Source organism: Apus apus, chromosome 1, assembly GCF_020740795.1.
Source record: "Apus apus isolate bApuApu2 chromosome 1, bApuApu2.pri.cur, whole genome shotgun sequence".
Classification (NCBI taxonomy): domain Eukaryota; kingdom Metazoa; phylum Chordata; class Aves; order Apodiformes; family Apodidae; genus Apus; species Apus apus.
The window spans coordinates 126,832,557-126,860,434 of record NC_067282.1 but is presented as its reverse complement, the minus strand read 5'-3'; the positions used below and the strand labels follow the sequence as shown (position 1 = coordinate 126,860,434).

The 27,878-nt window shown below is 42.7% G+C and overlaps 1 protein-coding gene across 1 annotated transcript; it reads left to right on the top strand.

Moving 5' to 3' along the window:
• Window positions 1-13,382: 13,382 nt before the first annotated feature.
• TMEM52B (transmembrane protein 52B) lies at window positions 13,383-16,883 on the top strand. The gene is made up of 5 exons (XM_051617471.1): window positions 13,383-13,430; window positions 14,069-14,112; window positions 15,007-15,045; window positions 16,011-16,177; window positions 16,633-16,883. The coding sequence occupies exons 1-5, from the start codon at window positions 13,383-13,385 to the stop codon at window positions 16,881-16,883; spliced, it is 549 nt and encodes a 182-aa protein (XP_051473431.1).
• Window positions 16,884-27,878: the final 10,995 nt, after the last annotated feature.

The following is a 27,878-nucleotide window of genomic DNA, read 5'->3' as shown; positions in this document are numbered from 1 at the left end:
ACGGGACTCAAATTTTTACTGGGTTGGATTATCATATATATCTGAAAGAAGTGGCTGGTACTGGGAGGATGGAACAGCTTTTTCAAAACAAGAGACAAGCTGGTAAGCTTGGCCTTAGGGCCACTCTAGTTCTATCTGATGGGCCCCAGGAAATTATATGAATTTGAGCTTCCTTTTACTTTCCCATGTTTGTCACATGTGTCATGACAAAGGGGCACAGAGACCATGGTATCTGCTATAAAGTTCCAAATTTGTATCCTAAAAAAGGAACAATGGGTGGCAAAGTACAGCTTGATCACATGCACCAAACTCAAAAGGATCACTTGACACAAATGAAATATCTTCAAGGAGAAAATGGGTCTGCATTCCAGGGGCAAGTCAATATGATTACAAATGGTTCAAATATAGATCACATGATGTCACCAGAACATCATTAAACGATATTTTTTCATTTCCTAGGGTTATGTTATATGATAACATCTTCTGTGCCGCTGTATATGGACAGATTATTTATGCCAGCCCCTCCTGTTTGTCAAAGCAATTTTGGATCTGTGAGAAACTGCCTTTTCATCTCACCTGAAGCAGCATTACAAGAAGGGATGTCGGATCTGCCATTGTAAGATAACAACTTTAGGAACTGGAAATTTTAAATATAATTAAATATATTTTTGCCTGTTTGTCACACGATTTTCTCAGAATGGTATTTCAAATGAACAGGTCATTAGAGACTAAATATTTTTGTTTGCCTGCATTTTCCCTCCTAGACTCACAAATGAGAGAAAAAAAAATACATGCGTAGGAATCAACTTGAAAAAATTGGCTATAGTCAAGAAATGAATCTTGCATGACTGTCTAGGTTGACAACCACATATTCTTGCAGACCTCTGTTGAGCTTTGGTCAGCATTTTACACTAACACTCGTCAGTCATAAACCAGTCCAACTACATCCTTGAATTACTTACTGCGCACACAATAACTACTGTTCACCCATAATCCTCTTCTAGAGCAGTTTGCCTGGGCACGCCTTCTTTTCTAAGTCTTTTCTTCCCTGTTTGAGGCACAGGGATACAGAAAGAACACGTCTCTCTTTATCCATCAAATTCTATTCACATTTGCATTAATATTTATAGAAACAAAAGGCCGTTTTTAGAAGACTACAGGGAATCCCTGGAAGCAATCTCTGTGGAAAGTAGAGTCAAATGTTCTGGTTGGATTAAAATATTACATTAATAAATTCAGTGCTGCCATAACATTCATTGCTATGCAAATAGCAGAGAGGATAAAAATCGCATGCTGCATTCAGAGCTGCACACAACCAATACTCAAACTATATTATATCTGCACTGTTTCGGGTCTCTGCAGTCCAAGGTACACACTACACATCATGTGTTATCAAAGTATTTTTCCTACTTCTTGAAAGAAAATAATGCTTCTGCTTTTCTGGTTGGAGTTTCACTGAATGCATTCCTTGAAGCTTCATATGTCAGTGTTTGTTTTGCATTACATATGCATTTATTCCTTATATACATGTAACTTGTATCTGTGTGTATAGGCTTTATTATTTGGACACTTTCTTTAAAATAAATGACAAAACAATAATATGTCTTTAACATTAAATGTTTCAGTGGAAAATATTTGGAAATACTGAAGCAGTACCTTGGTTAAAAAAAAAAAAATAATGCCTTTCTTAATGTGCTGAAAGATGTTTGTGAACTAAGTAAATTCATTACACTCAGTAAAACCAAGTCCTAATTTATAGGCACAAGTACCAGTTGAACTATCTGGAATTCCTTACTATTGCAGTAGGAAGTGCAAGATGCAATGCACCTAAGGTACAGTGTTTCATCTGTTTCAATCCATTCAACTTGAAAAAATACAAATCTCTGCAGGCATCTAAGCTGGCACATTTTACTTCTTTTTCTTCCCATAACTTCTTTTTTCCTAGCAATCTGTTATACACTTTTATTTGATGGTTAATTTTGAAAATGAATGTTAATATCTGGGTTTCCTGCTGCCTGTCTGGTGGGACTTCTTAGGGAGCATTCACTGTTACTGCAGGCAAGTCAGGTTAATGGTGATAACTTGCAGAGGACATTTCTTTCATTTCTGTGGCAGATCTTTGTGAACTATTCCATATCTTCATTTGGTCTCAGCACAAATCTTGGCCCCAGCAGCTTGGGAAGGTCTTTCCCCCTGTTAAAAATGGTGTATTTCAGAGAGAAGCATTTATGGTATCTATTTTTTTTTAAATTCAAGTAAATTCATTATCTCATCCAGTCTGCCTTTTACCTCAGAGGCTATCAAAGTTCTCTTGACTACACATGTAGGGAAGCCCAAGACACAGGCTGTTCAGGAATATCCACTCACTATTTTTGGGGACAGAGGAGGTTCATAATCCTTCCATGGCACTGGGAAGTTCAGAGAAGGGATTCATTTGAAACACATTTTGTATGGAAAATAAAGGCTAGTATTGTATACTAAGTGTGAGAGTAAAGTCCTTGGTAGAGCCTGCGATATAAGTCTTAAAAGGTTTGGGAACTAAAGAGAAGCTGTTGGCATCAACATCCATTCAGACATGGACAACTCAGAAGATGGAGTGAAGTGAATACAGGGGTGCATTGGAGGAATAAGCCCCCAGTGCTGTTCTGAAGTGGAAGGAGCATGACAGCTTCATGTTTGCCTATCTACAAGATAACCATGAGAGTAAAATGGGAGGACCCTAAATGTCAGCTGCTGGATAGGGAAAAATAGGGTTCATGGATGTCAGGACTTGACATAGAAGCCGGTGCTCACAGCTTGAAATGCACTGTCAGCAAGATACTAAATAATATACTGAAAATCAGTGTTCACAGACACTGTCTGTAGAAAGCAAAAAAACAACAAAAAAAAGTTCCTTCCCTGTGAAAGTCAGCCAATTTATTAAAGAATTTAATGCTCATCTGTCCCCGGATCTTCTTTCTATTTCAAATCAGAATCTTAACACATTTAACTATTAAAACATTTTTCACTGATATGCTTTTAAATCAGTAGAACATTGCTATAAGACAACAAGAGCCCAGGAGCAAAGCTGTAATGGGAGACATGGGACCATCTCTTTATCAGCAAGCGCTCCTTTGGAAAAAGTGGAGAGTGCAGAACACTGGGCAGAACGGTCAGCAAGATGTGAGCCAGGCTCTGCAGAAAGAAAAATGAGCTCTTACTGTAGCTGGGTGGTGCAGATAATTTTAGTTATAGAGAAAGTAGTATCCAGTCTGTTTCTCACTGTTTCTGTGAAATTAATTGAACCTCTTCTTTTCAACAACCTTAAAAGAAAAGGGAATGGAAAACATGGGATGCATCAAGAGTTTGAGGTGTGTGTTTGTACTGGGCTTTATATTACTGTAGATGAGCATGTATGGATGCTAGTGTATAGAGATACAAAAGGATGAGAGAAAAGGAAAACTACTATAGATAATAAGAAGGAACCCAACGCTTCCCCTTTTGGGGTAGATGATAAGCATGATAGTGAGGCTGATTAGTGCAGGGTAGTTCTTCCTAAGTGTCTTTTTTTTGCATTATTTTAGTCTTTTATTAGGTTACCAAAGGTCTAAAATGGCACTGGGATTGAACTGCATTTAAACTTCGGAAATCTCTTATTCCATCGCTTTTTCATCGACTAACCTTCTCACAATATGTACCACTAGGATCAGAGTTGCATGGGAGCACGCTGTTGCCAGAAGTGAATTTGCAATATATGATGAAGCATCAGGCAGCAACATCATAACATTATCACAGCTTTTCGTCCTCATGAAAAGTATCTTTTCAAACGCCAGGTCTCAGAGGTTCTGAGGCACCTGAGGGACATGACATAACAAAAGGTTACAAGAACTAAAGGAGATACTGTGCTTGACAGGTGACACAAACATTAAGTACGATAGTTACAGAATCAATAGAATCATCCTGGTTGGAAGGGACCTTGAAGATCATCAAGTCCAACCAAAACCTAAAAGCCCCTACCATAACCCAATTTACCTATTCAGTGCTTAAATCATGTCACTAAGCACTATATCTGTATTTCTTTTAAACACTTTCAGGGATGGTGACTCCACCACCTCCCTGGGCAGCCTGTTCCACTGCCCAGCCACTCTTTCAGCAAAGAAATTCTTTCTAATAACCAGTCTAAACCTCCCCTGGTGCAGCTTCAGGCCATCTGCTCTCGTCCTACAATTATTCACTTGGGAGAAGAGACCAACTCCCACACTCCTACAACCTCCTTTCAGGTAGCTGCAGAGAGCAATGAGGTCTCCCCTCAGCCTCCTTCAAACTAAACAATCTAGTTCTGTCAGCCTCTCCTCACAGGGCTTATTCTCCAGACCTTTCACGAGCTTGCTAGCTCTCCTCTGGACATGCTCCAGCAACTCAACATCCTTCTTGCAGTGAGGGGCCCAGAACTGCACACAGCACTCGAGGTGAGGCCTCACCAGTGCTGAGTACAGGGGCACGACCACCTCTCTACTCCTGCTGGCCACTCTATTCCTGATGAAGGCCAGGATGTCATTTGCCTTATTGGCCACCTGGACACAACACTGTTAAATTGGCTGTCAACCAGCACCTCCAGGTCCTTCTCCATCATGGAGCTTTCCAACCACTCCTCCCCAAGCCTGTAGCTTTGCATGGTGTTGTTATGACCAAATTCCAGGACCCGGCACTTGGCCTTGTTAAACCTCATACAATTGGCCTTGGCCCATTGGTCCAGTCTGTCCAGGTCTCTCTGCAGACCCTTCCTACCCTCAAGCAAATTGACACTTCCTCCCAGCTTAGTATCATCTGCAAACTTCCTTAGGAAGCACTCCATCCCCTCACCTAGGTCATTAGTAAAGATTGAACAAGACTGAACCCAAAACTGAGCCCTGGGGAACACCACTGGTGACCAGCCACCAGCTGGATCCAACCCCATTCACTACAGCTCTCTGGGCTCAGCCAGGCAGCCAGCCAGCCAGTTTTTCACCCAGCAGGGAGTGTACCTGTCTATGCCATGAGCCACCAGCTTCTCTAGGAGAATGCTGAGGGAGATGTTGTCAAAGGCCTTTCCAAAATCCAGATAGACAACGTCCACAGCTCTTCCTTCATCCACCAGGTGGGTCACCTGCTCATAGAAGGAGATCAGGTGAGTCAAGCAGGACCTGCCTTTCCTGCACCCATGCTGGCTGGGCCTGATCCTGTGGCTATCCTGCACTTGCCATGTGAGTGTACTCAAGATGAACCTCTCTATAATTTTCCCTGGTAATGAGGTCAGGCTGACATGCCTGTAGTTCCCAGGATCCTTCTTTGAGCCCTTCTTGTAGATAAGCATCACATTGGAAAGCCTCCAGTCATTTGGGACCTCCTGTGTTATCCAGGACTGTTGACAGATGATAGAGAGAGGCCTGTGATCTCCTCTGCCAGCTCTCTTAGTATCCTCGGGTGGAACCCACCTGGCCACATAGACTTTTGAGTCTATGTATAGGTGCTGCATCTCTGACTGCATCCTCATGGATTGTGGGGGGGTTGTTCTGCTCTCCATCCTTGTATTCCATCTCAGGTGGTCAAATGCCCTGAGGGCCACTGGTCTGAAAGACAGTTAGTAGAACTACAGGTCACACAGCCTGAAATATATGTGCTAGGCCTTATATTGAATCAAATAAGGATGTTATAAGCTATATCAGATTAAATAATGAGGTTTTTAAATAACAAAACAAACAGAATTAATGTGGATGTGACCCATAAAGTGCCATATACATTTCAACTTTGCATAACTGACTTTCCAGGCATATGGATATAGACTTGTCTTTGGCTGTTTAGAACATTGATTTTAGATCTAGAATATGAACACTTATTTTAACCAAAACTGAAAACCTCAGAAAACTTGCATATTTCACACAGAATACCCAATATGCAGATTCATTTACTGTGATAATTTAATGTGCATTTACTGAGGACAGCAGTCCTCAACAGAGGTGATTTAGCAGCATTTTCCATTCATCATGTGGCTGTGCAACTTGAAAAAAGACAGTATGCTTTATAAGGCATGCTATTTAAAGACAGCAGCTTCTGCCTCCACATGAAATCAGAGACACATCAATTTTCTCTGATAATTATGAATATTGGTATCTTACTGGAATAACATTTTTTCCCATTTGGGTTTGCTTAAGTTTTATGATGCAGGTGGTTTACTGACTGTGTGCCACAAGGGCAAAGAACATGACAATGCCAAGAAGAAAACTCATAAAGCTGTGACATTCAAGATTGCACCTCTGAGCTTTGTTGACAAACGAGCTACTTGTGCAGCTGTATGTCAATACAGAGCAGCTGAATGCAATGTAAGAAAACTAAGTAAGCAAAACAATGTATCTTTAAGGTATATAGGCACTATGAAGAAAACATTCACGACTTCAGTAAATCTGTTGAGACAAATACTGATGTTGAGAACAGCAGGGAAATTATTTGCCAAGAAGCACTGAGAGTTGCTCGTGAGCTGAAGGCTGTTATGTAACAACATGGCATGGGTGCAATGCTTGTACGCTAATTTTAATGTACATTGTGTTAAAGTGAAAAAGGTAATTATAGACTCAAGATTTTTTTTATCACTATGAACAACAGAACATCAAGAACACAAAACTGGGTGTGCTAATAAAACTTTATGGCAACAACAGACTGCAACTAATCTAATCTAGTTATGCCTATAAAAAAACCCCACCCTTTGTCTTTTCCAGTATGCAACAAAACCCGAAGATTTCCCTATGAGCACTGTATGACTTGAAATAACTCAGTTATTTTAATTCAAACTATGATTGCATGGTGCCTTTTGAACTTTTAGTCAGTTTAAAATGCTTTCTGCAGCCAAATGACTGTAAAGATGACATCTCTCTTAGTTTTGAAGGACCAAACTTCACAGATAGCTGTGCAAAAAGGAAATGGTTAGCATGACTTGCAAAGCTAAGTGGAAAGACTCATTGCTCACTGAGAATATTCCCTTTACTCAGTAGTACAGAAGAGACTCCCGTTAGTCAACTAGTTTAATTGATAGTAGGTGATCTGAGAAAGATTTCTGAAGAGGACATTTCAAAAGGACTTACTTAAGAAGAACTTCATGAAGAAAGCACAGAGTGATTTGGAAGACAGCCCAATGTGTGTAGGTGGCCATGGGAAAGGGTAATGTGCAGAAGATGCATGCATGAAATGGCTTAGTTCTGAATTGTTTTACAATTCTGAACATTTAAGCTTCACATAACAAAAGATATGACATCTGATAAAGTAATTATTGTATTGTAACTTAAAATATCATCTTATTTATAAGGCTAAATTTTTCTCTCTTGGTTTAAGTAAAAATACAAGAATGGATATAAACTACATAACAAGGAAATTTATGGTTATGAATTAGTCAAACAAACACAGTAACAGGTTGTACATTGCACATCTCAGGGAAATTGCTGGATGTCACATGCTCTTCTATTATGTGCAACTAGGCTCATTATGAAGCAGTTATAATTACAAGTCAATGAGGCTTGAAAATGGGGTACAAAATGAAAAAATCTAGGCAGCAATGAGAACCATTAACTTGTTCCTTGCTTTACAAGTTCCTGAACTTGTGAATATTCAGCAGTCGGGCACAGGGAAGTGTTCCATGCCCCAGACAGTGGGACAAGAAAGGCTAATGGATTCAGCCTGGAGAAGAGAAGGCTCTGGGGGTACCTCACAGTGGTCTTCCAGAACCTGAACGGGTTACTGGAAAGATGGAGAATGACTTTTTACTAGGGTTTGTAGCAAGAGGACAAGGGGCAATGGATTAAAACTTGAAGACGGGAGATTTAGATTAGGAGGAAATTCTTCCTTGTGAGGAATGTGAGACACTGGAACAGGTTGCCCAGGGAAGTTTTGGATGCCCCATCTCTGGAAGCGTTCAAGGCGAGGGTGGATGGGGCTCTGAGCAACCCGATCTAGTGGAAGATGTCCCTGCCAATGCAGGGGGGTTAGATCTAGATGATTTTTAAGGTCCCTTCCAACCCAAACTATTCTATGATTCTTTGGTTAGCAAGGGTCATAAAATGCAGCCTCCAACCATGCCCTGCATGAGTTAGAGCAACCTCTGTATATGGGTAACTCCTACCATCATTCACATGGTACCTGCATCCCCTTGTTGACCAGCCAGAGCTGGGATCCCAGGCATGCTGCCAAGGCCCTATGCTTAGACTAGAGAACACAGCATTTCCAGACTATGAGATAGCTGTGTGGTGTGACATTCTCTGTTGTTCCTGCTCCTCTAAATTACCTCTTCATATCCACAGTTGAGATAATTACCATATTGCTAAAAACTCATTTAAAAAGGGATACAGTGAAGTCATTGGCTGTTGCTACTGCAGACTTCTGAAACACAGCTTTATGTCTGAAACAAACAGAATTAGAGGCTTGCCTAAATACCTCCACCCTCCCTGACTTCCAGTCCAATTTTCATCAAATGTCTCAGATTAGTACAAAACACACACAGAAACTAAAGTCCTAAACTTGACTGTGTCTAAGATATTTCCAAGGTCTCTACTGTGTGCTAGTGCTATAGAGGAGAGATGCTCTCTCTGATGCAGTCTTCTCTTTGAACAGCAGCTTAAACAGTAGCGAAGTGGCAGGAGGCTTTGCCTCATTAAAGGCCCAGTATCTGATGGTTGCTGAGCCTACTATGCACAGTGACTTACTAAAAAGACATACTACAGAAAAGGTGGCTAGTAGCAATATTTATTCCAGCTGTGAAATTCTGCAACAGAATGGAAAATTGATTTGAGAAATCAAAAGCTGGATCAGATGTGACAAGAGTAACTATCAAGATAGATGTCTTAGAGGAACACATAACACATGACAGGGTGTGGTTAGTAGGTCAAGAGAGGTTCTCCTCCCCCTCTATTCTGCATTGGTGAGGCCACATCTGGAATATTGTGTCCAGTTCTGGGCCCCTCAGTTCAAGAAGGACAGGGAAGTGCTTGAAAGAGTCCAGCGCAGAGCCACAAGGATGATTAAGGGAGTGGAACATCTCCCTTATGAGGAAAGGCTGAGGGAGCTGGGTCTCTTTAGTTTGGAGAAAAGGAGACTGAGGGGGGACCTCATCAATGTTTACAAATATGTAAAGGGTGAGTGTCAAGACGATGGAGTTAAGCTTTTTTCAGTGAAGACCAGTGATAGGACAAGGGGTAATGGATACAAGTTGGAGCATAGGAGGTTTAAGATGAATATCAGGAAAAATTTTTTTACTGTAAGAGTGACAGAGCACTGGAACAGGCTGCCCAGAGAGGTTGTGGAGTCTCCTTCGCTGGAGACATTCAAAACCCGCCTGGATGCCTTCCTGTGTGATGTACTCTAGGTGACCCTGCTCTGGCAGGGGGGTTGGACTAGATGATCTTTCGAGGTCCCTTCCAACCCCTAGGATTCTATGATTCTATGATTCTATGATTCTATGTCAACAGATAGCACAGCGCACTTGACTCTTTGAAGTATCTTCTGGCTTGTGCCGAATTCAAATGTAGACATTTACAAAGATAATAGCCTTGCCACTCTCTCACATGACAGTAAATTATTATTCTCTTTCTTCCATTGTATGATAATCTAGCATATCCAGCTCACCTATCATTAAAGTTTCACACAAGAAAAAAACCCACAAACCTTCAGAATACAGTCTGTAAACTGTTATAGTCAATGAATAGAATCCCATTTGGTAGAGAGCAGAAGTTTTTCCACTGCTGCATCAACTAAGGCATAACAAAATGTAGCTGTCCTGAGAAGTAAAACCATTTTGGACAAGTAAAGCCAGTAGGAATTTTCCATCTTTTTTTTGCTGTTGTTTATTTATAATTCACTGAAATTGACTGTGAAAGAGGGAATGTTAGCATCAGTTACTTTACCTATTAGAAACACTTTAAGACAAATAAAAAGGGAGGAGTCATCATCATGGCATTTTCTGAATTAAAGCGTTTGGTTTAGGTTATAAACCAGCTCCATTACAAAAATTCAATAAACACATTTCAAAACTATGGACACTTTAAAAATTATCAAAATAGAAAGGCAGCCTTTTGACTGACTCAGCTGAAATTTATTTTTAAATTAAATAATTTGGGACAATTTTAGAGATTCTGATTTTTCCTCTCAATAGGGTTGATATAAAAAAATCAACCTGTGGCTACTATAACATGATGGAACCACCATCTTCCCACCACTGTATACCTCTGGAGGTGGCAAGCTGCTTTACAGCAAGTTCTGTCAAGTTCAAATTCTGAGCCTGAGTCCTACATTTCCTGATATTTCTAAGTCTTCTTGCAAAATGACAGGAATGAGACCTGAACTTTCAGGTTTATTTCCTATAGCTCATTTTTCATATGAGCACACAGTCCAAGAATTGCACTGGTATCACCAGCAGTTAACTCAGGAACAAGGATGAGCACCAGGTAGCACAGAATACTGTCATCCAGCACTGTCTTACTGGGGGCTTTCCCAGCCTCTGCCAACTCAGGCTGCTGGAGACCAAAGCTCCCTAGGTTATAGGGCAGAAGGCATTCCCAGGCTTTTATCTTCCAATGGGAAAATTGAGCACAATGATTTCGACTCCGGCATCTGGGCAGACACAGACAGACCAATACAGGTTAATTTACAGCACTGCCTGACCCTGTCTCCAATGAGCAGCTGGTTTTGAACCTTCTGTCACATTTTATGTCAATGGGAGGTAACAACTTTTATGTCCGCAATGGAAAGAGTATGAAATATGGGGAGTGTTCTGCTTCTTTACATACATTTTATTAAAAAGTGATCTGGTTTTGTTCTATAAGCAACAGTCTTTTTGGATTATCATAATAAAATATAAAATACATGAAAGCCTTGATAATGTCTTGCTACACCCCCAAAAGTATCAGAGGTCCTTGTGAGTCCCAAATATGTCCCCATATTTTATATTTCAAAATGCCCATGGGGAAGTATTGGGTATGACTAATCAAGGTGGTTTTAGTGGAATACTCCTTTGAGGAACAAACGGCACTTTCTCAACAACTTCTAAGAGCAGTACAACAGCATCCTTTCAGCTTGTAAAAAGATTTATTCCTAGTTAGGATCATGCTGCCTAGGAAATAAAAGTTAGAAAAGGCTTGACACACATCCCTTGATACAACCAGAACAGAGACGAAGAGAAGACAGCTGTATTGACCGTCCCTACCATACTCTCCTTTCTCTGGCATCTACGGAAGGATATGTTCAAATCACATAGCTTACTACAGAATGGACCCTTAGACTTTAAACAATCACAGAGAACAGAGACGAGTCAATGACAGAATATTTTTGTTTGTTTTAGCAGTCACATTTTTAAAACCTTTGGAAAGGTGTCAAGGGGGAAATATGAAAGAGGACATAACTTTAATATAACGTAAAACAAAGAAAAATAAAATATTGAGATAATTGTGGCAAAATGCTAGGGGAGCATGGAGAAATTTAAACCATTGTTAGATGATAGGCCAGCAGGGCCATAGGTGGATTACTGGAAGCATAGTATTAATGACAATGCCATAGAAATAGAAAACAGTAATTTTCAGCAAGAACGAGTTATGATGTAATGTTGGAGGGGTTATTGTTTCATGTCACACTGCTGCTTTTTCTTTGGAGATATTTTTTATTATTTTTTTTCTGATATTTCTCCAGTTTGATCTAGTTGATTCAATTCTCATGAGACTGAAATTCAGTTAAAAATCATGTGATAAATTATTGAATTATCACACTGCTAATAAAAACTCCTGAAAAACATTGGTAATTTGCACTTCTTTTCCACATTGAATCCCACCAGTTTTAAAAGCTGTACATACAAGAAAGGCTATTTTACAGTTCTGCTGGGTCTTCTCTTCTAAAACTCCTATAATACATACAATAATTTAGGGAGAAATAGGCAAAAAGAATGTTGGGCAATTCCCATGTAAATACAAAGCCAATAGCTCATGTCTCTGTGTTTGTTATTTGTCCACCGGAACTCAGAAAGCTTCTGACAGTAGCAGACTAGGATGGATGGGTGCATGCTAAGTCATGCTTATACTGCTTTTATAATGAAGGAATGGTAAATGGTTTTTAGCTTGCCCTGGGAGAATACATTATGTTCATGAACCCATTGGTTCTGCTCTGCAACTCACCAAGGCTAATGATTCACCAGTTTAATGCGAATGCATTGTGACTGCAACATAGGGCAACAAGTTTCTCTACCTTCTATCCTGCCCTTAACATATATTTGTGTACCAGTCTCAAGTGGTGCTCAAACACAAATAGTAACACATTACTGCAGTGCATTTTTTCTATCTCACCTATTCAAAAGAGAAAAAGAGGAACACAACTAAACACATGTAATAACATTCTGAATAGCCACGAACAGCAACAGAAATCTAAAGCAGTTCTACAAGAGAGAGAAAATTATCAGGTCACTGAAAGGTGCCTGCAGCAGCAGGATTAATAATATTCAGGACAGGTGTAAAAATGTATGCCTTGTGATGCAAAGTATTTGGGAGGATTTCATTGTTTGTGCAAGAATTTCAGGAGTTGGACCTGTGAGTGGGCAGACTCAGCTGCAGAACTGACATGGCACGAAGCTACTGGGTACAGGGGATGGCAGAAGAGCCTTAAAATGGAAGATGCAGTGTTGCATATATGTGTATATAAATATTGCATTTGTATATGTACAGGTACATACATATAAAATACTGTCTATTATTACTATATTGCAAAGTCTTTCACTTCAACAGGAACATACTGCTTGTAAGATATACTCTGGATGTCAATAGATTGGATCCACAGAGGTAGGACAATGCAAGTGCAGGGACAGGAACGGTACTGGAGGAGGGAGAAGAATATGAACTCCATTTAAACAGGTCAACAACATGACCTTCAACCCACTCCCCTCAGGGTAGGGGTGGGGAGAGGAAAAACTGGGAATGAACAAACTCAGAGACCTTTTCTTGTCACAGAAGGGAAGGGTCAGGTCTGCAGAGACCCTTCACGGAACTAGTTCAACATCTGAAGGAAGAACTTGTAGCCACTGCTTTTCTCCTGATCTGACTGGAAGGCTTTAGAGATCCTTTCAAAAGAGGGAGAGAAGCAGGTCAAGAGAATAACTGAAGGAGATAGACAGAAGCAAACAAGAATTGCCAGTGACAAAGAAAGAAAGCAGAAACCTGAAAAGCAGAGAAGGTTATATCCAGAGGAGGACAGAGGCAGAGCAGGCAGAGAGATTGGATTCAACACACAACAAGGAATCTGTTCCTTATCCTGGTCAATGGACTGGTGAGAATGAACTGAAACTAGAAAAGACAAGAAGACATCAAGCAGTCTGAGGCACAAAGATGCTACAGAACCACCCAATGAGGATGTATAAACCAGTTATGCTCTGCTTTGTATTATGGTGTTTCTTATGGGTAAGTCACACCTCAAGTTCCTTTTTATGGGGTCTCTGCTCTGTTGCAGTTACCTTGGAAAGATGGAGAAGCAAAAGCTATTTACAGTCACAATAATTTCCCTGGTATTAGAAAGAACTGGGCATATAAAAAGCAGACGTGCAGAAGAGAAGAATATTTTCTGCTATTCCAAGAGTGCTACCACAGAGGTCAAGGTACCAAAGAAAGAGGAATGAGAAGGGTAGGAGTGCTGGAGGGACAGAACAGAATTCAAGTCAGTGTGGGTATAATATGAAGCAGGACATGTAAAGCTTTGTAATATTAGAGAATGGAGAAGGACCTACAGCAGTAGCATGACATAGCTTGTGGTGGAGAAAGGGAAACCTGCGGTGAAGGTGAAGTAAGTTAGGGTCTTTGCTGGGAACAGTGCTAAGTAGGATTTTAATGACCATGGAAAGTTAAGATAAGAAACAATTTGACCAGTATCATGGGAATGTCAAATCTACATCAGAAGAAACAACAGAAGACAGAGGACAGTAAGTTTTGACAGTAAGACAGGAGATTCACACTGGTAATAGTCCAGATGACAGAGATAAAAGTTGCATATGACAAATACTTAATTCCCTCTAGCTGTGTCTTGTTTATTTCTCTCCTTCTAGTTCCCCCAAGTGAGAGGTGAGGAAAGCTGTCTCAACACTGAGCTGTGAGTATTTGTTGATCTTGCACTCTTTTAATATGACAATGAAGGATAAAGGCAATAGTAGACATCACTGTTACGACATTGTGGCTGACATTTTCCAGAAAAGCTTACCCTAATTGTGACTATTGAAAACTCGCACAAAAATTGAATGTGAAGTGTATTGTTTACTATATATTCAACATATTGATCATGTGGTACTGTTTCTGATACTTATTTGGATAACTGTAATGGTTAGGAGCTTTCCGGTCTAATTTTATTGACTGAGATTATAGATTTTGTACTGACCTTTCATTGAAAGTTAATGCTTTAGTGAATATTTCTCTCAATGATGTCATTTGTAAGAATAACAGAAATCAAGACAAAAGAAATGTGAAAAGTTTCCTAGGGGGATTCCTTTTGAATAAAAAATGTCTTTAAAAAAGCACAGCTACTAAAACTAAAGGAACATACAATACAGCATCCAAAATATACCCATGGGGCCAGAAAGAAACCAAAGAGAAAGTCTGAAAAAACAAAGCAAAAGGAAACAGGATTGGGCAGACTACATTCTGAAAAAAAACAAAACAAAACAAAACAAAACATAAAAGAAGGGAACTTCAGGAATAACAACATTATGCAGATGCCTCAGGTTTGCAAACAGAATTGGGTAGGCACAAATATCAGGGGAACAGAAAAGGGAGAAAGCCAAAGAAAAGGCAAACTCACCTAACAGTGAGATTGATGAGGTGGGGCAACTGTTTCCTCCACAAAGCACATCATCATTTCTCATCATTGTGTCATTTAGAAGCTGGACTGTAATTAAGGAGCCTGAGGGGAGCATGAAGAGGATACAGTAGAGGTCTTCCCATTGACTTGGCATTATGTTGCTAACCATATGTTGTACCCTTTTCTCCTCAGCTGCTCAGGTACAGAGTGGGATCGTTTGTGGTATATCTGGTAAGAAGGCATATGTTTAATTTAAATATCTGCATCACTGGACAATTCCATTAGCAGAGAATGGGATTCAATGTCACCCTCACAAGTGTGATGTTACCCTTGCTTTCCCCTGGGATATTAATGCTCTAGAGTAGCAAGGCAACTCCTTAGCTGTCTCAACATCTTTAACAAATGTTGACTTGCCAGCTTCTTTTTTTTACTCCACATATTCATTTACTCAGGTGAACAACATTAAAAAAGCATTCATGGAACAATTTGTCTTTAAAAAGGCCGATTTTTAAAGTATTTTCAGTCTGATTCCTTAGTAATTCTAAACAGGATGAGTTTAAAAATAATGGTAAATTTTGGACATCTACAAGGCTGCATTAATAAGACTATAGCCAGTAGATAAAGAGTACAGTTTCTCCTCTCCGCTTGGCACTCATGAAGACACATCTGGAATATTTAGTCCAGTCCTAGTCCAGTCTTGGTCCCTCAGTAAAAGAGAAATGTCGTCAAACTGGAGCAATCCATTGGCGAGCCAATAAAATGATCAGGGTTCCAGAGGACATGCTCTGTGAGAAGGGACGGAAAGGACTGGGTTTGTTCAGCCTGTAGGAGGGTAAGAGGGGCAATCTAATTGCAGTTTTCTACCTAAAGTGGATCTAGAGAGAAGATAAGAGCCAGAGCCTCCTCAGAGATGCCCAGAAGGAGGACCTGAGGCAACTGGCCAAGTTGAATCCAGGGAAATTCTGATTAGACAGCAAGAAAAACTGCTTTCCTCAAGAGTGGTGCAGCACTGGAATGGATGCCTAGAGGGGACACAGGATCTCCATTCCAGGAGACTGTCCAGATTCTGCTGGATAAGGTTCCAAATGACCATGTCTCGCTTTGAGGTTGGCTCTGTTTCAAGCAGGGAGGCATCTTAAAAGGTCCCATGCAAACAAAGTCCTTCTGTCCTAATTCTGTGTCCTCTTCCTTTCCAGGCTGGTGGTGGTAATTGGTGGGTTGCTGCTCCTGTGTGGCCTGGTTTCTGTCTGCGTGAGATGCTGTTTTCACTGCCGTCAGACAGGGGAGGAATCAGGCCCTCAGCCCTACGAGGTCACTGTCATTGCTTTTGATCATGACAGCACCATCCAGAGCACCATGACCTGTGAGTTGGCTTTGAGAGAGGCTGGGGACGGCAGCACACCCTCAAGGGAGGGACCGCCCAGTGAAACGCAGGTTGCAGCACCCCGAGGCTGGCAGAGGGAAGTTCGTAGCAGTAGGTGGGGAAGGTGGCACCTGCACGTAGCACAGCTCCAGGGTCTGGACTCACCCGGCATCGTGTAGCAAACGCAGCCAGATGGCTAGTCGTCTGCGAGACACGTGTGGGTGGAATTAGGGCAGTTAAGGGCTTCAGTGGCATCTGAGGAAAGAGTAACTGTGGGCTGCTGCCAATGGGGTTTCACCCCTGGCCCCTTTTAGGGAAAGATGAACCATCAGGAAAATGGAAACATTCAGACTGCGGGGAGATAAAAGTCCTGCGTGGTGCAGGCGTGTTTGTCCTTCTCCAGTTGTATGGCGCTGTCACGATGAGGCAAACGGCTTTTGCCCCCTCCCTTTCAGCTCTCCATTCCGTGTTCGGGCCCGCCGCCAGGAGGATACTGGCCGTGGCACACTCCCATAACGCCGCACAGGGGACGCCGGCCCCCTCAGCACCAGACACTCCTCCCCTCTACGAAGAAGCTCTGCACATGAGCCGATTCACAGTCGCCAAGGCGGGGCAGAAAGTGCCAGACTTGTATCCAGTGCCAGAGGAAAATCTGCAGACATCTGCCGAGGGGAAGGAGGCCCAGCCAGCCCTCCCAAGACTCTAGTGCCTGTTTTAACTGAATGACAGGTAACACAGAATAGTTACATGCAGAGATTAATCATTCTGAGCATGGTTTGGAACATCAGATAAACCTCTGTCATCTAAAGTAAAAGGGAAAAAAAAAGTAATCAGATCTAGCGTATTGTGATGACTCCTTTTGAGACCTCCTTGAGATAACCAACAATGGGCCTTCCCCATTTGTTGCACATACACACACATCACCAGTATCCCCCTTTGCCCAAGCAAGCAGGCAGGAGGACCAAGGCGCTGAGTGGCTTCGCAGGCTCGTGACCTGCAGGGAGACTGCACGTGCTGTCTCGTTTCACTTGCCTCCAGCCCGTTTCCCGGGTATGGCAGAGACGTCTTCACCAGAGGGAAAAAAAGGCCATTTGAGAAGGTCTTAATACCAAATAATAACACCAAACTTCTGGAAAGTGCCAACCATTTATAGTAAATAAAAAATAATAATTAAAAAAATCAGCTGTGTGGGAACACAATCTTCATGTAAACAAAAGACAGCATACATTTGTAGTATGTGCAGTATAGTCCCCTAAATGTCCTACAGGATATATAGAATGAATGCAATGAATGCAGTGGTTCTGAATATGATATATAGCACTTCTGAAATAGTAGTCACAATATCTTATATTTTAATTTTTAAAATACATGTGCTATAACAGATCAAGCAAGGGGAGGAGCAGGAATACTACCCCTAAAGTTCAATTATATTTTTCTTGCATTCATAATGTATAATTTATTAATTATTCCTAATGTTGCTGTCAAAATGCAGATCAAATTAAGTTAGACCATTTGAAATCTCTTAAATAAAAATAATTTGTGAGTCTTTCCTGATCAATACAAATATGTTTAATCATCTAGAAATATTAACCAAATTATTTGGATGAACACAGCTGAGGAACATCTGTAAAATGTTTTCTTGGACTAGGCACTTCTGAGAAGGTGACTGTTGAATTACATCAGTATTTTCTCTACTCCAGGTTCAGCAACTTAAAACATTAAAGCAGAAGGACATCCCATATCAGATGATAGGCAGTCATGAATTAATTGCACGGATATGTTAATGTTGATATGAATGCATAGGTCACAAATATCACATCTTTCTGAAATGCCTGCATGCCCTTTCTACTGGAGTACCCAAATTCTCACTGTCCTTTATATGCTGATCTTCACAACTCTTCTGTGAAAATACAGAAAATGTGGTGATTTTGTGGATAAGAAGAACAAGGACCAGGTCCCCAAGTATGTTAAGGAATGTAACTGCTGTTGAAAGTACAGCCAGGAAGAGAAAGCTGGGACAGCATAAACAAAACACCTTTGATGATGCCCCAGACCCTGCTCAAGGAATTTGGTATCTAAAGGAATTTATTGAGTGTCTTTATTTCCTAGGTCACAAACTTCTTCCTGAATTGCCTCGTCACTATTTAACTGTACAGTTCATGAGTGATAAGCTGGAAGTGAGTGAATAAATAAATAAGTGACATACAAGGCTATGTCTCTTCTGCTATACAACGCACTTGAAATAATAATAACAACTGTTTGTGGAACATCTATTAGAGTGACCTATTTCACCAGCCACTCTCCAAAGTCCAGTTCAAGCCTAACTTAGTCACCAAGCTGCAGAACATTTCCTGGAAGATTCTTGTTTACTCCACAGGAAAGCTTGACTAGAGCAGAGACTTTAGGAACAGCTGAGCATGAGTCAAGCACTATATGAAGCCCAGAAAACTTCCTGAAAGCTTCAGATCATTTCCAGAGGGAACATAGTGTTCCTCTTCCGCCTCCACCTCTTGCCTACGAGCTTTGAGCTATACAGGCATTTAACAGGAGATGGCAGCCCTGCTCCATAGGGCAGCAATTCTACTTAGCAAAACAAGAATGTGCATTTTTAATAGTTTGTAATAATAATTACACTCTAATTTTTTTCTAAGATATGCAATAAAAAGAGAAATGAAAAAATCTTAAGTTTTCCTGTCTTCTGCATAAAATCACCTTTGCTGTCTCCTTTCTCAGTTTCAAAAGAAAAATTCCAGGTCATTAGTATCCAGAGCTGGGCAGTACCTGCTGATTTCAGCATTTTTCCCTTGACCAGAGCCAGTGTTGTTTAACACTCCTGTCCCTTCAAGTCTGCTCACATCCTTCTTTGCTTGTCTCACTCTTAGTTGTTAGGTGCTAGAGCATGTACCCTCAAGGTTTTTTTTACTGGCAAGACATTTCCTGACAAAATTCTTCTATTCCATGTGCTTAGAGATGACCTCCAAAATGAGTCGCAACATCTTTCCAGGGATGGAGGTGAGGTTTACTGGTCTGTAATTTCCTGGCTCTTCCTGCTTGCCCTTTTTGAAGACTGGAGTGACAATGGCTTTCCTCCAGTCCTCAGGCACCTCTCCTGTTTGCCATGCAGGGAGACCAGTGGATGTAGTCCACCTTGACCTTAGCAAGGCTTTTGACACAGTCTCCCATAACATCCTTGTAAGCAAGCTCAGGAAATGGACAGTGAGAGAGATTAAGAACTGATTAAACAATAGAGCCCAAAGAGTGGTGATCAATGGTGCAGAATCCAGCTGGAAACCTGTAACTGGTGGAGTCTCCCAGGGATCAGTACTGGGTCCAGTCCTGGATGCCTTTCTGAGCAGTCTGCCGTAGTTTTTGGTCCTGCTCTGGCTGGGTGGTTGGACTCGATGATCTTCAGAGGTCCCTTCCAACCCCTAACATTCTGTGATCCTGTTATTCTGTGACTGTTATTTCAAGGTACAACAATAATAGCTATAACTTCACTTGCTCAAGGACTGTTTCCTACTAAACTGACTTCAGGTGAGGAATTTCAGAGAAAATATTTGTAACTATTGCAAGGGATCAGCCATTCAGAGCCCATAAGACACGAGGAAACACCAGATTCAAACAAACAAACAAAAATGCACAAGCAGATCTACAGACACAATCTAGCTATACAAGGATGTGTATGAAAGCAATGATCAGGTATCAGTGACTGGAGACATGTCAGTCTTACTCTCTGATCTATTATGATTCAAAGACATTCTCTTCCCATGAACAATCCAAAAATAAGGACATAGTCAATAAAGATCACATGTACTTTGTGGAAAAGTAGGACCACATCCCATAAAAATATAGCAAGCTTACAGAGCTAAACTGCTTCTTGGTACTGCAATTTGTAGCCATTCAGCTGGTTATTTACTGTATTGGTGCTTCCATTTAATTGTTGAGTCTGGTCATAGAACACCCTTTGCATGTTGTATTATAAAAGCCAATAAGCACTTTGAAATCTTTTATGCTTTCAGATTGAAAATAAAACATATATTATAGATATGCACCTGCAGGTGCATAAATCTATGGGACCTGATGGGATTCACCCACAGGTCCGGAGGGAGCTGGTGGATGAAATTGCTAAGCCTCTGTCCATCATATTTGAGAGGTCATGGCAGTCTGGTGAGGTTCCCACTGAATGGAAAAAAGGTGACATGACCCCTATGCTTAAAAAGGGGAAAAAGAAAGACCCAGAGAACTACAGGCCAGTCAGTCACACCTCTGTGCCTGGCAAGGTCACAGAGCAGATCCTCTTGGAAAGTCTGCTAAGGCATATGGAAAATAAAGAGGTGATTGGTGACAGCCAACATGGCTTCACTAAGGGCAAGTCATGCCTGACCAATCTGGTGACCTTCTACAACAAGGCTACAGAGATGGTGGATGGTGGCAGAGCAACTGATGTCATCTACCTGGATTTGTGCAAGGCCTTTGACACTGTCCCACATGACATCCTGGTCTCCAAACTGACAAGGAATGGATTTGACAGAGGACCACTCAGTGGGTAAATAGATTGGCTGGATGGCTGCACCACCCAGAGAGTTGTGGTCAATGGCTCAATGTCCAAATGGAGGCAGGTGACAAGTGGTGTCCCTCAGGGTCAGCACTGGGACCAGTTCTGTTTAACATCTTTGTTGGAGATATGGGCAGTGGGATTGAGTGTATCCTCAGCAAGTTTGCTGATGATACCAAGCTGTGTGGTGTGGTTGACACCCTAGAGGGAAGGGAGGCCATCCAGAGGGACCTTGACAGTCTGGAGAGGTGGGCCAGGGCCAACCTCATGAAGTTCAACAAGGCCAAGTGCAAGGCCCTGCACCTGGGTCAGCACAACTTCAGGCACAAATACAGGCTGGGGGGAGAATGGCTGGAGAGCAGTCCTGAGGAGAAGGACTTGGGGGTGGTTGCAGATGAGAAGCTTGACATGAGCCACCAGTGTGAGCTCGCAGCTCAGAGGGCCAAACACATCCTGGGCTGCATCAAAAGAAGTGTGGCTGGCAGGGCCAGGGAGGTGATTCTGCCCCTCTGCTCTGGTGTGGTGAGACCCCACCTGGAGTACTGTGTACAGCTCTGGTGCCCTCAGCACAAGAAAGACATGGAGCTGTTGGAGAGGGTCCAGAGAAGGGCCACCAAGATGATCAAAGGGCTGGAGCACCTCTGCTATGAAGACAGGCTAAGAGAAGTGGGGCTGTTCAGCCTAGAGAAAAGGCTCTGAGGAAACCTTATAGCAGCCTTCCAGTACTTGGAAGGGGCCTACAGGAAAGCTGGGGAGGGGCTTTTCATCAGAGAAGACAGTGACAGGACAAGGGGTAATGGTTTTAAACTGAGAGAGGGGAGATTTAGGTTAGATATTAGGAAGAAATTCTTCACTATAAGGGTCATGAGGAACTGGAATGGGTTTCCCAGGGAGGTTGTTGATTCCGCATCCCTGGAGGTCTTTAAGGCCAGGTTGGATGAGGTTTTGTGCAACCTGATTTGGTGGTAGGGTTCCCTGCTCACGGCAGGAAGGTTGGAACTTGATGATCTTTAAGGTCCCCTCCAACCTTAATGATTCTATTATTCTATTAAATACTATTAAGCATAAAGAACTGATATTTTCATGCAACATTTAAACAAATATTCAGGTAGCAACTGTTTTCCTTACCCTTAAGACCAGTAGGGACATGAATTGCTCACAGAGTAACAGACATTGGAAAATAATTAAAATATTTCTGTTAATAATGTTATAATTTTAGGCCTTTTTAAGCTGCTGTGTACAGCCACTGGTGTCAAGTTGGCTGCACTGGAATACCCACTTCCTGCAAAGCATTCCAATATCTTGCACAGCAAGGGAAAGAATACCATCAGAAGCAATTCTCTTTAGTTATTAATAATTATCTGCATCTAAAGATTCCCATGCATTTTATAGGCTTTAACTATGTTGCCAAGCATTACTACTCCACCTGTGGATAGGGAAAATGATGCATGAAGTACTGAAGATACTGACCCTTCAGCCTGATTGTTCACTCAATCCTTGAGCACTGTGAAAAGGGTGGGACCCAAGAAGGTATAAGACGGGTGATCTTGCAGGAGAAAGAGCAGCCAGTCTCCACTGGCTACTTTTGGCCTGGATGTGGAGTAATTTGGGCTGGAATCACATAAGGGGAACAACAGTACACGAACATCAGGTACTACAAAGGAATAGTCCACACCACACTTACCTAGAACATGTGGTACTTGAGAAAGACTGGTTTTCAGAAACACCTCAGTCGCCCCAGTGTTGTATTCCTCCTTTGTTTTTACAGAACTGTAAGTAACAGTAATACCCATCCCCAACAGGCCACTACAAACCCTTGCTTGGAAAGAAGAGATCTCAGACTTGTGTTCTTCACATGTAGGGTTTTGTCCTTCATTGCTGCTATTCACCACACAAGGTGTTTTCTTTCATCTCCTCATAACATCACTTGTATGCATTTGAGCAACTTGAGCTGAGGCTGGGCCATGCAATCAGTTCAGAAGGAATAAGCAGCTTTTTTTATAAAAAAGAAGCCATAAAAAAATAGAGCAGTGAGATGGCAATTCCACATAAGCAATACAGAGCTATTTCCTAGAGGAAAGGAAAACATCTCCACAATTAGCCATTGTTTGTTGGCAGTGCCCTCACCAGGGCCAATGTGCTTGAACTGGCTCTGAGGCTGTCATAGATCCAGTGTCAAGTGAAACTGGTGACCAGTCACGAGTGGTGCAGGAAAGACACCAGGAAAGGACTGTGCCATAGATCAACATCAAACACAGCAGAATCACAAGTTACTTCAGGTATACCCTCTGTGGTTTAATCACCATTCAGACTACAAAGTAGAAATTTTCTGAAAAGAGAGGCTTTCATACATTGAAACAAATGAGAGATTAAAAACAGAAAAACAAAACAAAAACAACCAACCAAACAAAAAAAAGTCAGCCTATGGAGGCACAAGTGGAATAATACTTAAGGACAGGTATTAATGAAAGTAGTATCCAAGAGAATCCAGAGTCGTTGGTAGCTGAACAGTGGCTCCAGGGGGTTCCCAAGAGACATTCACCTAGATGACATCTCCCAGCAACACAGGGCAAACAACAGATATTTTTATCCTTAATTCACAGATTTTTAGTCAGTTGTGTAGATATACATAAGCTAGCTTCACTTCACATTACCGCACTGCAGAGCTCCTAGCAGTGACCCTGGAGAGGTGTGTGATACAGCACAGGCTGCAAACCCGGCCCCCAGGTTCTGTGTAATTTTTATCTGCTGCTTCTATGGCTACAGAATTGACAGCACTTGGGGAATCCCTTTTAGAGTGAACCTCTGCCTACATGAGCTGCAGAGACACACTAAGGGTATATTGTTTTGCCACCTTGTGGACCACTTTGTGCTATCAGTCCGGGGTAGCCAACCCCATTTCCAGTTCCTCCCTCTAGCACATGGACCCAGAAGGTGGGGTCTGCCACATGCCCATGGGTTGACATTTTAATAAGAACTCTAAGTCAGATGATTAGCTGTTTGTCACTGCTTCTGCATGTATCATCTTCCTGCCTGCAGTTGTACCAGTGACATCATTGTTATTACTGAGCTGGAGGAAAGGGCTGGGAATTCAATGCCTGATGGGGAGGAAGCTTGAAAGTGGGAGGAGCGAGGCTTGTGGTTGCACATCCAGGGCTGCATCATCAAGGCAGAAAGAGTTCAGTAAGGAGATCTGTGATCCTCATGCGGGATTTGTTGGAAGAGGAAAGTCACCTAGCAGTGCTCTCACAGGCCATGTCACGACAACAGAACTGTGAGATCACTCTATGAAAACTGCAAGAATGGCCTGGGTGAAACAGGCTAGAAAATTTCTTCTCTTTTGTCCTTGAGGAAGAGGCACTACAGTTCTTCAATACACTTTAGCAACTGCTATGTTGCAGGTAGTCAGGAAGCAAGGAAGCCAAACAGGTATTATAGAAAGGCACAATGCCATTAAGCCAGAATTTTCCTCAGGTCTAACCCCTGGGATTCCTTCAGTCTAGGCTAGTCACTATGGCACTGCACAAAAATTATGTCTTCTATCTGACTCATCTTTCTGACTCATCTTTCTGACATCCTCTGACACTACCTGCAACCATGGGGAAAAGTTCACGTGTCCTAGGACAGAAAGAAATGAGTTGATGATGCTTCCTGTATGAACCTTATGCATGTGAACTAGAGAAGGCTTGGATAGACCAGTCCGTGCCATTCCCACAGTGGGCTGCTCTATCCTTTAGAGATTTGGGTGTGCACTTCTTGGAGCTGACTATTGAGCTGTGCAGGAGCACACCATAACCAAGTAGTAAAAGCTTGGACACTAAAGCACCTGCCAGAGTTCTTGGGGGCACACTTCAGCTATCCAAAAGTGGATGTCATGATTCAGTTGAAACAAATCCCACCCCAACTTGCCTGTTTATGACCACTGACGACAGAAGCAGTTTAAAGTGACAGGATCAGCTGTAACATGCCTACATTGTAAGTGTAGGTGAGGTTTCTATTCCATGCCTATCTACTATGCATCTGAGCATATCTGCAACTAAGTAAATGTATTTCCTCCATATCTCTCCTACATATGTGTAAGATGAGAGATCACAGTGCACCAGGGCTTAGTGAGGGAGCATTACAAAAAGGCCTCTAAGTTCAAGAAGCAGTGTGCTATCAAGGTGGGAGATGGCCAGTATATGAAACAGCTCTCTACAAGACAGCAGCACAAGCTAACATACTGGTTCTCCTGTGGGGGTTTGAAATAGGCCTTTCTTACCCCTGGTCCCAGCTGAGTCCCACCCTGCGGGCAACTCAAGGTACAGATCAGTTTATAGGGATAAAACTTATGAGTTTCTTGAAGCAGCCTAAAGGATTTATATGAGAACTTTACATTCCCCTGATCCTGGTGTTATCATTAAGGAGCATCAAGTTTGCTCTTCAATTTCATAGAATCATAGAATGTTCTGAGTTGGAACAGACCCCTCAGGATCATCGAGTCCAACTCCCATCTGCCCCTATGTAGGGCACCCCTAGAATCACGCCATGTGCCTGAGAGCATAATCAAAATGCTTCTGGAACTCAGGCAGGCTTGGTGCTGTGACCGCTTCCCTGGGGAGCTTGTTCCAGTGCTCAGCCACCCTCTGAGTGAAAAACCTTTTCCTGATATCGAACCTAAACCTCCCTCCCCTGATTCAGCTTCCTGCCAGTTCCCCGAGTCCTGTCATTGCTCACAGGAGTGAAGAGATCAGTACCTGCCCCATCTCTTCCTCTCATGAGGTCACCACTCAGCCTGCTCTTCTCCAAGCTGAATAATCCAAGGGTCTTTACCCACTCCTCATAAGACATCCCATCCAGACCCTTCCCCATCCTCATGGCTCTCTTCTGGACACTTTCCAACAGCTTGATGTCCTTTTTATATCGTGGTGTCCAAAACTGCACACAGTACTCAAGGTGAGGCCACACCAGTGCAGAGTAGAGCAGGATAATTTTCTCTCTTGACTGGCCGGCAATGCTGTGCTTGATGCACCCCAGGACATGGTTGGCCCTCCTGGCTGCCAGGGCACACTGCTGGCTCATACTCAGTTTGCCATCAACCAGCAACCCCCAGGTTCCTCTCCTCTATGCTGCTCTCCAGCCACTCGTTCCCTAGTCTGTACTTACCAGCTGGGTTGCCCCGTCCCTGGTGCAGAATGTGGCACTTGCCCTTGTTAAACTTCATGTGTTTGGTGACTGCCCATCTTTCCAACTTGTCAAGGTCTCTCTGCAAGGCCTGCCTGCCCTCAAGGGAGTTGACAGCTCCTCCCAGCTTTGCATCATCAGCAAACTTACTTAGAATTCCTTCGAGTCCTACATATAAATCATTGATGAAGATGTTGAAGAGGACTGGGCCTAGGATGGAGCCCTGCAGGACCCCACTAGTGACCAGTTGCCATCCTGATGTTACCCCATTCACTCTCACTCTTTGTGCTCAACCTGTGAGCCAGTTGTTCACCCATCATATGGTACATGTGTCCAGCTGTGTGCTGGACATTTTGGCCAGGAGGATACTGTGAGACAGTATCAAAAGCTTTGCTGAAGTCCAGAAATATTACATCCACTGGCTTCCCTTGATCAACTACTTGGGTTACCTTGTCATAAAAAGAAATTGTTTGACAAGCAGACTTTCCCCTCGTGAAGCTGTGCTGGCTGTGACCGATGCCTGTGTTGTCCTCCAGGTGTTTATCAATACCTCCCAGAATAATCTTTTCCATAATTTTATGAGGCACTGGAGTTAGACTGACTGGCCTGTAGATTCCAGGGTCCTCCTTTTGCCCTTCTTGAATACTGGGACAACATTAGCCTGTTTCCAGTCAACTGGGATCTCTCCAGATTCCCAGGACCTCCCAAAAATCATCGCAAGAGGCCTGGCAATGATTTTAGCCAGCACTTTGAGGATTCTCGGATGGATACCATCAGGCCCCATGGACTTGTAGGGAGCTAACTGTAGCACTAGATTTCCTCAGAATTCAAGCTGACTCTTTGCTATAGTCTGGATTTTTTTTTCCATTTTAGCCACCCTGCAGAAGTAGAGTGCCAGCAAAACGCCAACAACATATTTTCCTATCCTTGTTAATTCTGAATCAACACACTGGCAGAGAGTTGAATGACATACAGGAAACATGTCCTCTCACCTCTGCCACTGGTGCGGCCTCGGAGAGTCGCCTTCTGCATCTGAGGCAGTTTACTGTTCCCCTCAGCCCCTGCTAGTACAACTAGTACCTCCTTGGAAAAGTTCTGCTACTCCGGATGAGATATGCAAAAAATAATTGATGTATACACTCCCATTCATTGTCCCTGTGGTAGCAGTAATTAATGTTTGTGTTGATTTGAGCATGCTGATCCGTTCATTAATACCTTCGCTTTTGCTGGTCAGTAAACAATTTTGAGCCCAGCTACTCCTAGAGTAAACCAAGTATATTCCAAGTATGTATCAGCTGAGTAACTGGGCTAAAACTGGACTGCTATTTTGGCTTGTTTGCTGACAGCTCCCTTTAAACGCCTGGTGTTTGGAACGTGCATCTGACCTGGCTCATTACGTGACACATTTTCTGCCCCTTGTTTCACCCAGACGTTATAAACAAGGGAATAATCCAGATCCGACACGGACCGCCAGGAAATGTTTGGTCTTGCACCTCTCTCACAGTCACTTAAAAGAACAGGTCAGGCTCCTCGCCGCCAGTTTAGACAAGCAGAGGTAGCCGAGCCTCTCGCAGGGAGGCCCCGCAGCTTCGAACCCCCCCGGGCCCCGGTCCCGCTCATGGAACACCGCCCCACGCCGGCCGGGGAAGGCAGGAGCAGCGCGGCCGTGCCCGCAGTCCCGGCCGGATTACGTGCTGCCCGTGCTGTTATTTATAAACCCTGAGTCACGGTGCAGTGGGGGGGGGGGGGCGGGGTGCCTTGCTCAGTCGCTTGTTTGCTCTGCTGCCTTCAAGAAAAACAAACAAACAAATAAATAAATACCGGTTTTACGTTTTTATTTATTTACTTTATCACTTATTGCCGCGCAGCACATCGCGGCACGAAGAACCTGCGCGGCGGAGGCGGGAGGGTCGGGACGGGGATAAAACCAGAAGGATAAAACCTCGCCCCCCCCCTGCCCCCGCCTCCGCCGCCCCCTCCGCG

Bases quoted from the DNA above. Each gene is read 5' to 3' on its own strand.
- TMEM52B (XM_051617471.1), top strand. From the start codon at position 13,383: ATGTATAAACCAGTTATGCTCTGCTTTGTATTATGGTGTTTCTTATGG. The intron at 13,431-14,068 runs GTAAGTCACACC...CTCTCCTTCTAG, and splicing joins TATTATGGTGTTTCTTATGG to TTCCCCCAAGTGAGAGGTGA. The intron at 14,113-15,006 runs GTGAGTATTTGT...TTTTCTCCTCAG, and splicing joins AGCTGTCTCAACACTGAGCT to CTGCTCAGGTACAGAGTGGG.